Source organism: Schistocerca serialis, chromosome 4, assembly GCF_023864345.2.
Source record: "Schistocerca serialis cubense isolate TAMUIC-IGC-003099 chromosome 4, iqSchSeri2.2, whole genome shotgun sequence".
Classification (NCBI taxonomy): Eukaryota; Metazoa; Arthropoda; class Insecta; order Orthoptera; family Acrididae; genus Schistocerca; species Schistocerca serialis.
In genome coordinates this window covers 487210498-487223394 of record NC_064641.1, presented here as the reverse complement: position 1 = coordinate 487223394, position 12897 = coordinate 487210498, and the positions used below count along the sequence as shown (strand labels likewise).

Sequence of the window (12897 nt, the reverse complement as noted above, 5' to 3'; positions counted from 1 at the left end):
CAGCACACACTCCGCTGCAGAGTGAAAATCTCATTCTGAATACCTTTGCAATATTTGGTAATGTTTTTAAGGAAAGTGATCTTGTTTGTGGTGAACATGTATTACCTGGTACAGGAATTAAGTCCGTTTCAGCAGTAATATTTGGTATATAAGTTCACATAAAACTGGCTTTTTCCCATTTTTCATTCCCACATAGTAACCATGAGCTACCAAATGCAAAGTAGTCCCAGACATAATAAATCTGTCCACAATGCAATGGTGTTATGTTGGATGATCTCTTAATTATTTTGGTGACAACAGTTTAGTCATTCAGCCCTAATAATGCTAAGGTGGTGCATTAATTATTCCTGCTCTGCACTGATGTAATACACATGACAAGATTATCTCAGCACAATCACTTTCTGCGCATCTCTCTACCACAAAGGAGCAGCCACTTTAATGGGCATATCAAAGTGCATCTCATGTAATTAAAGTTCTGTCTGAAGATGTAAAGCGGGGAGCTCCGTACGTCCCCTACCATATCTGCTGAATCCTACACTACATTAATATCACTAATATGACTTGGTAAAACTAATTAATGCAATTCCTTAACACAGAACCAAGCAGACAATGGAAACTAAAGAAAGACACTGGCTAGGGCCTGCACCTGAGGTGACTTTTGGGTACGTCTGATGACTCTTTTTTGCTCTTCATGTGTAATCTGAAGCATTTTCATTTTGAAAGAGACTTCATAATAGCAGTTCAATGATAAATTGCACTAACTGTAAGAAAGCAGCATGAAACAAACTGATCTGGACTATATTACAGCCTCTTTATCAAAACATCACAACAGAACTCAAAAATTGTTTATTGACATTAGAACTGTGAGCACTAATTCACAGCTTACATTTGTCAGTCACCTCATCCACAGTGAAGCAATGTCAAAATAAAGCAATGATTAATCTAAGGTTGGTTTGAATTCTACAGTGTTGTGTTAGCAGTAGTGTTGAATATACACCACAGAGTACCTGTGCATCTTTAATATACGCAACACGCATAGGTGCATTTTCGAAATACCAGAGATCAATGAAATGCAATGATTTGAATGAGGTGTAAAGTATATGATCAACTTTTTCCTTCCCTACTTTTACTTGAATATATGAGGTTTCTGGTTCTTAGGAAAATCTGTATCAAACTGATTTGCAAGACAATACCAAGATTCAACATTGTGTATCATACATGCAGTGCATAATGACCATTATTAAAGTAAAGAAGTTTGCAAAGTGACTTTCCCTTGCCCATCTATCATGAAGTATCAAAGTATAGCTTGTGAGAATCTAGATCACTGGTGCAAGTTATTTTACATTAAAATTTTTGCCTTTGGGTAACTGAACCTTGGGCAACTAACAGGCAGTTTAGTTTTATGTAATAAAATAGTGAGTTGCAAATGCCAGTTTTTTTTAAATAACTGAATTAATAATGAGAAATAATTGAAACAATTTGTGGGAACTAGCTTGTGTATTTCGTACATGAAGTTTCACAGAAGCTTGTAATTTGTTTAAAAATAAGGAAGAAAGAAGTAATAATACCTTATAAGTGGTTGGAATAATAGAAAGATATTTCATTAATTACTTGATTTTATGTTTGAAATGTGTTTCAGCTGTGGACACTTTTTATTGCAAGCTGGACACGCACTTTGAACTATGCTGCCTATGGTGCTATTTTTTTCCTGCAGTTTGTTTTGTAACAATTTATTATATTACATATTTTGAGTATTCATTCGCCTGTTGGCAATTTAAGGTGTAGCCTTCAACCACTTAAGAAGACACTATTATATCATACTGCAAAATGAACTATCGTGACATCTATTCTGTCTGGTATTACTACGATAACAGCTGCTGTAATGCTCTAGAAATATATTTTAGCCTGATAATATCAATCCCACAAGACCCACAAATACAATATCAATTACAGTGTAAACAGAGGCATGTAGGCAGCCGTTTTTCCTGCTCTACATACATAACTGCAAGAGGGGAAAGTATGTCATGTCATACGCTACCATGCTAAATATCCTCTAACATACACTTCACAATGGTTTGCAGAGTACGTATGTACGTGTAGATATTTAAATTACATAGCCCATTAGAAAACAAACATAAAGGAACAGGTGAAGTACAAAAAGCTCACAACAAAAGGAAAATTTATATCTCTCAGAACCATCTGAAAGATACCAGAGGTACTCAAATTTAAAATGAACTGACCAAAATGTTAAACCAGACAAATTAAGGTGTTAAAGATATGGGCTGTAATCTTATTTGCCAATTTAAACAGCTTGATGAACAACTATCTTCAAGGTGAGTTATTACACTTATTCCCACTGTTACATAAAATGCCTTCTATACTGCAGCCAAACACAGGAGAAAAATTTTTTGTTTTAAAAGTTACATATACACTGGGCACAACTAACACACTTAGTTTTAAGCAAACATCAAAAACAATTCCTCATTTATGACAGGGAGATAAAATCTATACACAATAACTAAGAAGGTTTTATAATTTGCTCCTTTCACTTAAACAGCTAAGGAATAAAAAAAAGCAATACAATGTTTAATGAAGTTTGCCAATCAGCACAATAATACTGAAATCAAGAGTTATTACTTACATGCAGTTCACGAAATTGTGACCATACATAGCATATCTGACCAATTCAGTATCATTATTCCTCCAAACATTTTGCATAGTGATATAGTAATCAATGAAGTGACAGCACCAATGAGATAATGTTGTCCTCAAATTATTCTCTTTCCCTTCACTCAATGCAATAAACCTACCCCCCCCCCCTCTCTCTCTCTCTCTCTCTCTCTCTCTCTCTCTCTCTCTCTCTCTCTCTCTCACACACACACACACACACACACACACACACACACACACACACACACACACACACACACACTTCCACGTCTGAGCTTTTACACGACAACCACCCCCACAAGACACACAATTTCAGCATCATCACACCACAGCTAAAAGACACATGAAATTTTTATTTTGTGCCCCAAAAAAAATTTAAAGTAAAGCTGCAAGAAAACTTAACGGGAAAATGTAGAATGGTAGTAGTAGTTATGTAAAAAAATCTTTTACCTTGACAAAGTTTTATTTCCTCCTTAAGTAGTACAATAAAACAAAACTATCTCATGCATCTTTATAATTTCTGTTATTTACTCCTTAACTGAAGCAATATTTTTCAAAGACATCTCTTCCACACATTCCCACTACAAATAAACAAATGTTCCAACAAGCAATAACTTAACAACCATTTCGAAAACAATCTTCCTTTTATTGCCTAGAAGAGTTCTTATTTTATACTGTCTAAATGCATTTTCACAGGCTAGAATAATTTTCAATACCACATGAACAGAATACAGGACAGCAACTTCAGAGCTGCATAAGACCTACACCTGCCAGCAACATTCATACATCTGACCTATTACAAACAGCATAACAAGAGCTAAGCAGTTAAAATTCATACAGTACACGATTTTCACAAGAAAATATACAAAAACCTGTTTTGTTTACACATATGTATACAACGTATAACAGTACAAAACACTTTACAATAAATCAGGATAGTGCTCTCTTAAATAAACAATGTATTCACCAGGATATGGCTTAAGCAGTACCTGCACCCACACATTGCATTTATGTGCTACCAAAATCTACATTTTAAATACAACTGCATTCAGTTTAAATAGCTGTTTATCTAAATGATTCCTCTACTGCTGACAGCAATGAATATTTATAATATATATTTATAATAGAGATTATGCCATACAAGGTCAGCAAAACAAAGTTTTGTGTTTTAAAAAAAAGCTTAAACTCTCAGATATTGGACTAACATTTGGGTTAAAACTTTGAATTACTTTTATTCAGGTATGTGCCATGAGTAACTTTCATATAAATATGCACACCAATTCGAAAGAACTTACTGTTCCTCATCACCAAGATCAAGCTTAACTTTTGAAAAATCGAAGTCTTCACCCGTACCTCGGCGGAAAATGTCCAATACATCCAGACAAGTTGTTTCAAAATGAGTAGTGGCATCGTATGATGTGGAAATAAATATCTGACTTTCACTCCCCAAGTCTGTTGGTTCGTAGTAATCGCTTACACTGACAAATTTTTGGCGTATAGGGCCAAGCAAATCCAAACCAGGTCTTATTTCTGCTTCAGGGTTCTCAGATTCAACAGTGGTTGAAACCATAGCAATGAACCAACCCTTGGCTGCTACCTGGTGAGTGAAACTTACAAGTGACACATATATATCAGACTTACGTCCCACTTGCTTCTGAGGAATGATGATCTGTGTTGACAGAGCATCCCTTGTATTTGGTACTGGATGATCCATGAGACAGATACAGCGAATGACCTGGCCCGTCTTTTTCACCTTGTCTGGGACGTACGACGGATCGCAATAAACTTGTTTACAACGTGCCACTTCTTCCCCTGATCGTACACCAACGACACGGCCGTTTTCCAAAACAATTTCATCAATTGGCTTGTCAAGCATGTACGTACCGCCATATATTGCACTAAGACGAGCGAACCCCTGAGGTAGCTCTCCAAGACCGTACATCGGGTACAAATACGGAGATTTTCCATACCGGGACAAGGAATCACTATACAACTTAATCCTGCGAATCGTTTCGATTGCGCTACGATTCAAATAATCGTCATCTCTGTACAATGCTAATGCGTGTCCCGTAAAATCTTGTGTGTTCTTGTCAAGACCGAATTTGTCATATAACTGCTGCATTGTACATGTATTCGGATCTGTTTCTTTCCAAGTTTTCGGATCATCTTCTTTCAGATCCTGGACATATACAAGAAAATTGCGAAAGCGCCGCTTCTCAAACATTCCCATCAAATCAGAAGCTAATGCTTCTTTCTGGTCGACAGGAACCTTCGAAATTTTGCCACCTTTGTAAACATAACTACCTTCTACAGATTTGAATTCTAGATATCGTGTAACTCCAGTATGAATCAACAACTTTACTAAGGAGCCATTTGCCATCAAAAATTTCGGGATGAGATCCACATTCCAGTCTCTACCTCTTCCGTAGGTTTCACCAGGAGAAGGAGCACCGAAACGTGCAAAAAGTTCTTCCAGCGGTGTGATGGAGGCCGACTCGCCACCGTAGTACTTGTTCCGATCAACGTGTAGTACTTTCTTACCGGAAACAGACAGCATACCACTTATAATACATTCCTTCAGTCCCGTTCCGAGAACAATTGCGTCGTATTCTTCATCCATTATGAACACAAACGCAATATACGGCACCAAATGTCACTTACAAATCCTGCAGTCTACGATAACCACCCGTTTCCTGTGGAACGCCAACCGTAGGTCAATTTTCAGTGCTTCCCGTATCCAACCTAACAGGCCAAAAATTCCCTTTCAAAAATAGTCTCATTTATCGCAAGTGTAAGGCTAATTAATGCTCAGGATGGCTGTAAAATACTTAAATCAATTTTTTTTCCTTTTTGACAAAATTATTTCGGATAATTATGCATTTCATTTGAATTCTAATTCTACATACAACAAAAATTATATTTCATATTAATTGCTATTGAGAGTGACTTTCATATTTATGCTACATAAGAGAGCATTTAGTTTGTCAATACCGTAGAAATATCTTTATATTAAGCAATATATAACTTTCGAAATAAATTTGTAGATATATTTTAATCGACTTCTAGAAATCTGTCAGTAGCGTAATTATCATGAAAAGACAAAAATAATACTAATTTATTCAAAAACATGAATGTTAATAACGATTTATTACTGAACTCATTGTTTGTAATCAAACTTCGCAGCGTTGGCACTATTGCATGGCGGCGTAGACGTATTCGCGCTAGCATGACTCGTGCGGAGAGTCTCGAAGCATTTTATGTTGCAGCCTTCTTTCAACAATTTGCGAACTGTAGCAGTTGGGCGAGTGGCTCATTTATGAAATACATTGCTGTACATACATCTTCCTACAGGGCCTTAATATACCCAGCCGCTACGATTGGAAACACGTGAAATTTATTCCGTTGTGTCTCTTGCATCTTCTGTTCCCAATGTTTCACTGAAAGATAACGATATTGCCAAAAAAATATTGGTCTCTGAGAAGATAGAGAATCATCGAGTAAAAGTTGAAAATACGACAACAAAACATCTTTCGCTGAGAACTTAAAGCAAAGATATATTTTTATCTTCCCACGCGTTGTGTTTATGTGATGTGATTGGTCGTTTCCCCACCTCTGGAGAAGGCTCGCGCAAAATGTTATGATAACAAGCAACGTCTGTGCTAGTGTGGCTGATGGTAGCGTTGAGGTGTGTTGAGGAGGTATGCGGTGTTGATGTGGTTTCAGTTATGTGACAGCAAATGAAATGCTTTCGCTTAGTCGCTATTTAGTAATAAATGCGACTACCTATTGGACTCTGTAGGAAGGAGGAATGAGGTGGAAGGTAATATTCTTATGATTTTTTTGTAATTTAGCATATTATTATTTATATTATTATTATTATTATTATTATTATTATTATTATTATTACAAACCCCGACAAAATAAAGACATGTGAAGGTCCATCATTATATTCAATTATAGCTTTAGGAATTTAGTTTACATTCTATAGTTGCCACTAAAGCTGGACTATTTCAATTTTTCACAGATGTTCAAAGATGCAATCATTGTACAGTGGGGAGAACAACCAGCAGGAAGACAACCATCAGTGTGCCACTTACATATTTCCAGCATCCCGTGCAATGCCGTCGACTATGATGTCAGACGACCTGAGCAGTGTAACGAGAGATACTCAGACTACTTCAGCAACCGTATTCAAAGGACACGCTCGAAGTGCAAGCCACGGTGCTGTCGGAACAGGGGCAGTATCATCAGCGAGCTCCGTAGGCGTCATTGGCCGACCGTCTGCGTTGAAGCAGAATCGGGGCCACCAGCGAGCTTTTTCTCAGGGGCAAATAAGCGATGGTGGAACAGTTGGATTTCAGAAAGGTCATTCTCGTGTGAGTTCAAAGACTGATTTCATTCTTCCTCCGGGTCACAGGGACACAGAAAGCATCCCCGGCGCTGGAAGCGTTGCGAAAACTCATGGACATTCTAGGCAAGCGTCTAGGTCAGAATCTATTTATACACTGAGACAGAGCGGAACACCAAACCTGTGGACACAATTCCAGTCCTATGTTCTCAGACGTGGGGGAAAAACAGACGTTGAAGGGTCACGTTGTCGTACCGTTGTTCCCAACCATTTGGTACCACCCCACACGCCAAAGAAATTGCACCCGAATGGAAAGAGTCCTGACAACAAAATCAGGACAACTAAGTATACTCTTCTGTCATTTTTGCCAAAAAATTTACTAGAACAATTTCATCGTGTGGCCAATCTCTATTTTATCTTCATAGTCTTATTGAACTGGTTTCCTGCAATAAATGCTTTTGGCAAGGAGATAGCAATGATACCTGTGTTGTTTGTTCTTGGTGTGACAGCAATTAAGGATTTGTTTGAAGATAGAAGACGACATGCTAGTGACAAGAGAATTAATAATTCTACATGCCGCGTTTACCGTAGGTAAGTAGAAACCAAAAATAATACAAATCACAAGGAAACGTATTAATAAATCTAGCTATACTAAATGCAGTAGTGTGTGTGTGTGTGTGTGTGTGTGTGTGTGTGTGTGTCATCGGTGCCTCCAGATTCATTCCAACGTGTCATTTCTGTTCCGGAATCACATTCATCTCACGAATAATCACATTCATCAAACGAATACTTTGATCTTAATTTTGATACTTAAAGTGGCCCCATTTTGTGGACCACTATAAAAATTTTCCCATGTTCTTTTGCACAAGTGAATAGTCTACCTAGTATTTATCAGCCTCCATTCTTAGTATTTCAGAAAATAATTTTATCTTTTTTTTTTTTTTTCTTTTAACAAATTATATTAGTCTTCACATTTATCAGAATTGAGTGAAGATGTAAATGCTGAACTAAATAAGTGAGACCAAATTACAAACCTGTTAAGAGTATTTACTGATAATGTTGTCCCAGGATTCAGATCTGATGTCCTTCGTCTAGTATACTGCAATGTAATTGCAGGGAAAATATTTATGATAGTTATAAAAGCTTTTTGCTTAGAGTTTTAAAATGTCCCAGTGGATATGTGACATGGGTCGGGGTCTCCTACTATACGGAGAATAAAATGTAGTTATTTTTCAGTAAGGTGTAGTTAAAATTAGTTTTTGTCACTTTCATGTGCTCACTATAATGGAACTTCTTTACATAATGTCCGTAGCACATTGTGTGTGCATCTAATAATGTCATTTTAACTTTTTAGATTGGAATTAAGGCAAATTCCGTAACATGACCACAAGTTCGTTTGCAACATAAACTGTGTAATAGTCGGCTATACTATAGTAGAATGCACATTCCTTTTGGGAACATTTATAAGAAATTGAATTATTAACAGAAGGACATTTGAGTACCACCAGATTGAATCTACTTTCAAATCAGTTTAGCCAGTCCCATTGGTTATTTTTGCTTAAAAAATCTTTTTTCTAACTGCTTATTGACCTTTTTTTTATTTAATTATTTTTTTATTTTAAAAAGCGAGGCTCCCAAACCAATAAATTCATAGTAGCATTTAGTTGTGCTGTGTAAACAAGTTCTTTGCATAAGTATGTGGTTTATAATGAAACCTTCAGGATGACATGTGTGTTTCCATTTTACACTCTTGGCTATACTATATTAAAACTAATATTTGACGCTGCCTCAGACATGAAGTGGAATGGTGGAACTACAGCTGTCATACAATCTGTGATATAGAAAATGACAGACAGCTTCAGGATAAAGCTCTTAAGTAGGTGTACAAAAGATAGAGATGAAAGCTTGCTAACTCTTCTTGGGTCTCGTCTCTCCCACCACTATCTGTCCACTTGATTCCCTCTTTCCAAATGCCAACACAAGGGAGTTAACTGAAGAATCATGTAGAACTTTATATTAATCCCACCAAAGAGGGTAACTCAGTATAAATGACTATCATCATGCCGAGCTTAAAATGTGAACCATTTTGCCTGCTAGTTAGTTAGTTGGTTAGTTAGCCATTTCCTTTATTGCTAAATAAATATTCTTCTTCTCTGGAATTACTTATACATCTTGATTGGCCAGTTGTGACCACTTTGATGTTTTCAAATGAACTGTTATTCAAATGAGTGTACAGTCAAGCATATTAATTTAAGAGCTGTTGATATTATTTGTCAGACATACTCCATATATACTTCTGTGGAAAATACCATATGTGTTTAATGACTAATGAATGGCAACTATGTATAATTAAAACAGCATACTTGACCCCCAGTTGTGTGAATGACATTCACTTAAAAATGACAGTGTGTCAAGAGGAATATTCTGTACTAGTTGTCAGCTTTGACCATTGATGTAATGTTAGTGGCTGCTGTGATGTCATCTTTTTGTGTGTATTTTTCAGTGTACTTAGTTGATGAAACCAATGAGGGTTGGGGGGGGGGGGGGGGGAGAGAAAGAAATGCACTTGGTTGTGGTGACAGACTGATCTATAGCTTAGCTCCAGGTCTAGGTAGGGCTGCAAGATGACAGTTCGGTTGAGAGTTGACAAAGCCAATGAATGTGAAAGAAAAAGACCAGGTTGTGGTGACAGAGCTATTTGTAGCTTAGCCCATTTGAAAAATTGCCATTGAAACCATATAGTCGCCATTTTTGTGGAGTTTGTCACATACTTCCTACATCACGGGTCGAAGCTGCTGGCTTGTATTGGATATTCATCTATATCTTCACAAAGTATTTAAAACTGGCCAGTGTTGATGTGCAAATAAATCTGGTGGATAAAAAATAACTTTTGCGAAAAATTGTTTCATTTGACAAATACGTCACTGTGGTGTACACTTGGGCAAAGAAAGATACTTAGCTGTGTTTGTTTCATATGTATGTGTACATGTGACTACATTAATGCATCTTATTTTGAAAGAGGTGTTGCTGTCCAAATTACATTGTTCAGTTCAGTGTCTGTTCGCTTTGGATCATGGAAGTCTAAATTTAAGAAATATTTACAATATGTGTCTCTTAAAAGACACTGAAAGGAATATGGCCAAGCATTTCTGTTATTATCATAGTTAGAATAATTTATAATTTCTGTCAGAAATCCTATGGAAGTGCACTAGAAAGGATCTCTCTCTCTCTCTCTCTCTCTCTCTCTCTCTCCCCCTCTCCCTCTCCCTCTCCTGCAGGCCTTTGTAGCTGAGAGGACTGTAACAGCATTTACTGTTGGATGATTCACCAATCAGAACTCTGTAGTCACAAAATAGGCTATTTTTGTTTGCAATGCTTTTATCTTTTATATATTTTGCAGATTGTATTCTATGACATGTAGGACAACCATGAAAGGGTACATGCCTTCAGAAGAGAGGGGAACTACTGAATTGGTCCTGCAAGAGTGATGCTTTTTAGTAATCCACTGTTTGTATCTTAAAAGTGGCAATAGGAAAATATAGTTTTTCATGGGAAGACTAACAATCTTTTTTAATTTACTTGATTCAAAATCACAATGGGAATGTTGGGAAATGATTTCCCGATTTCCACTTCCATACTTTATTTATGTAAAGGAATGATGTCCCTCATCACGTTACAGTTGTCTAGAGAGGAAAAAAGGGGAAGATATTATCATATGGTAAAGACTGTAATTTCCAGGTTTCAAGGTTTTCAGTATCAAAACCTTTCTTACTTAATGATGGCATGTGAGTGATTCCTAAACAGTCTTATCTGGCAATGTGGTGCCCCCCCCCCATCCCCGCCCCCACCCCCGAAAAAGAAGGTGCATTATGAGTTTATTGTTTATGTATTCAGCAGGAGCTAGATTTTTAATTTTTGAGGGTACATACTTGGTCAGTGTTGTCTTTCCATTGCCAACAGTAGCAGTAATTTAGCTGGTACTGGATCTCTGTCCCTTGATTTAACATTTTTTGTATCTTCCAAGAAGTATAAAGTGGTTTTTAGAGCTTGGGATTTGCTTTCATATTTAATTTGTATATGCAGTCTTACCACAATGTATTTATACTGAGCAGCAGTACTGAAATCATATTCGAAGAAACAGTTTCTGTTCTAATCTGAAAGTTCTGTCAGCTTAGTTGGAATAAGATAGGAGATACACTGAGAAAAGTACAACGGTGACCATATTTGAAATGGGATGAGTCAAATTCTGACCTAGCCACTTTGATTTTTAACCTACGTGTTGTTATTAACCTGAGCTAATGTCATTAAAACTATCTCGGCACTATGTAACAAGAATGGGACCTGTTTTTGGAATTGCAGGACTAAATGGCAAATTATGTGTCACTCATTTTTTAAAAAGTGTGCTGAGCAGAGCTTTGATTAGTGACAAAGCTTACAGCCTTTTTTTGGCCTTTCTGGTAATGTTAGTGGTAATAATTCCTCCCAAATGACCTCTTTGTGATGTCATAGATACATCTACAATAATGGAGGCAGTCACTGGTTTATATAGTGATTATTTCCTGTATGTGCATTATCTTCTTGTGTAGCAGGAAGGATGTCGCCCCTCGAGCATCAGCAATGTACGGTGTCTAGCTTTCCATCACTCATAACCATGATTATATCACTTCAACAGTGTCGCGAATTGAAGGAAACTGTGGGCAGATGTATCTAGCTAAGTAGGAACAGCTTGCAAGTTTAAACTTCCTAGCAGACAAAAAGTCTTTGTCGAGACTGGTAATTTAAAGCAGAAACTTGCCTTTCACTTGCCTTGCTTTTACCGACTGCTCTATCTTGGAACGGCTAATGAAGAGGGAGAGGAAAAAAAAATTCGGTGTTATTTTTTTTACAAAATTCGGTATTTTTGACAAATTGGATGTTGTTTTTCCCGAATTCGGTGTTGTTGGTTTTTTCCGAATTTAATGTTTGTTTTTTTTTTCCCAATCCCGTGGTGGTTCATTCGCCAAAATCAGTGATGTTTTTTTTGCAAAATTCGGTGGTGTTTTTTGCTAATTTCGGTGCTATGTACGTAGTCAAATCGAAGTTAGTTACGCAGAAAATGAGCCGTTATTTTAAGAATACACACGAACCCTCAGCCTTGAGGAGATATTAGAAACCAAAATGCAGAGTTAACGTTCGATAACTATCAGTTACGAATATTAGTAAATTGCCGTTCTTATTTATATAATATTTTTATACATTTCAAAGTTACGAATTTCGGAATATGTCGTAAAAGTCCCAGATGTCACTTTTTTTGCTAAAAACCGCTAATTTCGCAATACCGTTGTTGCGAAGGTTTCCTGTTCCTACTTATGACCTTCCCTCTCAGCTTTATTTCTCCCAGTACTTGTCTCTTATTTTGCAAACTTCACGGGAATTTCATAACATCGCATACTCTGCTACAGAGGGAAAGATTCCTTCCCATGCTTGTAGGAAGCGGCGCCTTCATTTAGATTAGGAAGAGGATGTTGGAGAGACTATGGTTGGCAGAATGCTTGATTTAGAAGTTGATCATTTCCATTGCAGTAATGTTTCAAAAACGAAAGTAAGACTGATGGTCATCAGAAGTAGTTTAGTTTGTATATTCATAAACAATTCCAAAACCGTACAGATCCCTCCAGTGTTCCTGGAACTTCAAGTTTCTGTGAAGACAGGACAGTGGAATTTAGGGCAAGTACAGTTCCATAGAGGTATTTAGTCAGTTAGCAAATAAGTTTATCTTAACCGTGTTTAGTCGTGACGGGTAAGGGTGGGGGCAGTGGATTTCTTGAGGAGGATGCTGGTGGTGACGAGGTCAATAGCCCGCTGCGCGTTCGATGGTCCGTGACGCTCAGCCAGTGAAA

The 12897-nt window shown here is 37.1% G+C and overlaps 2 protein-coding genes across 4 annotated transcripts in view; one reads left to right on the top strand and one right to left on the bottom strand.

Moving 5' to 3' along the window:
• Positions 1–3114: 3114 nt before the first annotated feature.
• LOC126475197 (rab GDP dissociation inhibitor alpha) lies at positions 3115–5396 on the bottom strand. The gene has a single exon (XM_050102849.1). The coding sequence runs from the start codon at positions 5288–5290 to the stop codon at positions 3962–3964; it is 1329 nt and encodes a 442-aa protein (XP_049958806.1). The 5' UTR covers positions 5291–5396; the 3' UTR covers positions 3115–3961.
• Positions 5397–5915: 519 nt separating this feature from the next.
• LOC126475196 (phospholipid-transporting ATPase VD) overlaps positions 5916–12897 on the top strand; it is a 351647-nt gene continuing 344665 nt past the window's right edge. For 2 of the 3 annotated variants that reach the window (XM_050102846.1, XM_050102845.1), the window contains exons 1-2: positions 5916–6490; positions 6695–7609. In XM_050102846.1, coding sequence (XP_049958803.1) covers positions 6705–7609 — 905 coding nt within the window. In that variant the 5' untranslated portion in view covers positions 5916–6490; positions 6695–6704. The remainder of the gene's footprint in view (positions 6491–6694; positions 7610–12897) is intronic. The other variant, XM_050102848.1, reaches the window with a different exon arrangement.

What these genes read in the sequence shown, in the direction of transcription:
- LOC126475197 (XM_050102849.1), bottom strand. Translation starts at nt 5,290, where the DNA reads ATGGATGAAGAATACGACGCAATTGTTCTCGGAACGGGACTGAAGGAA.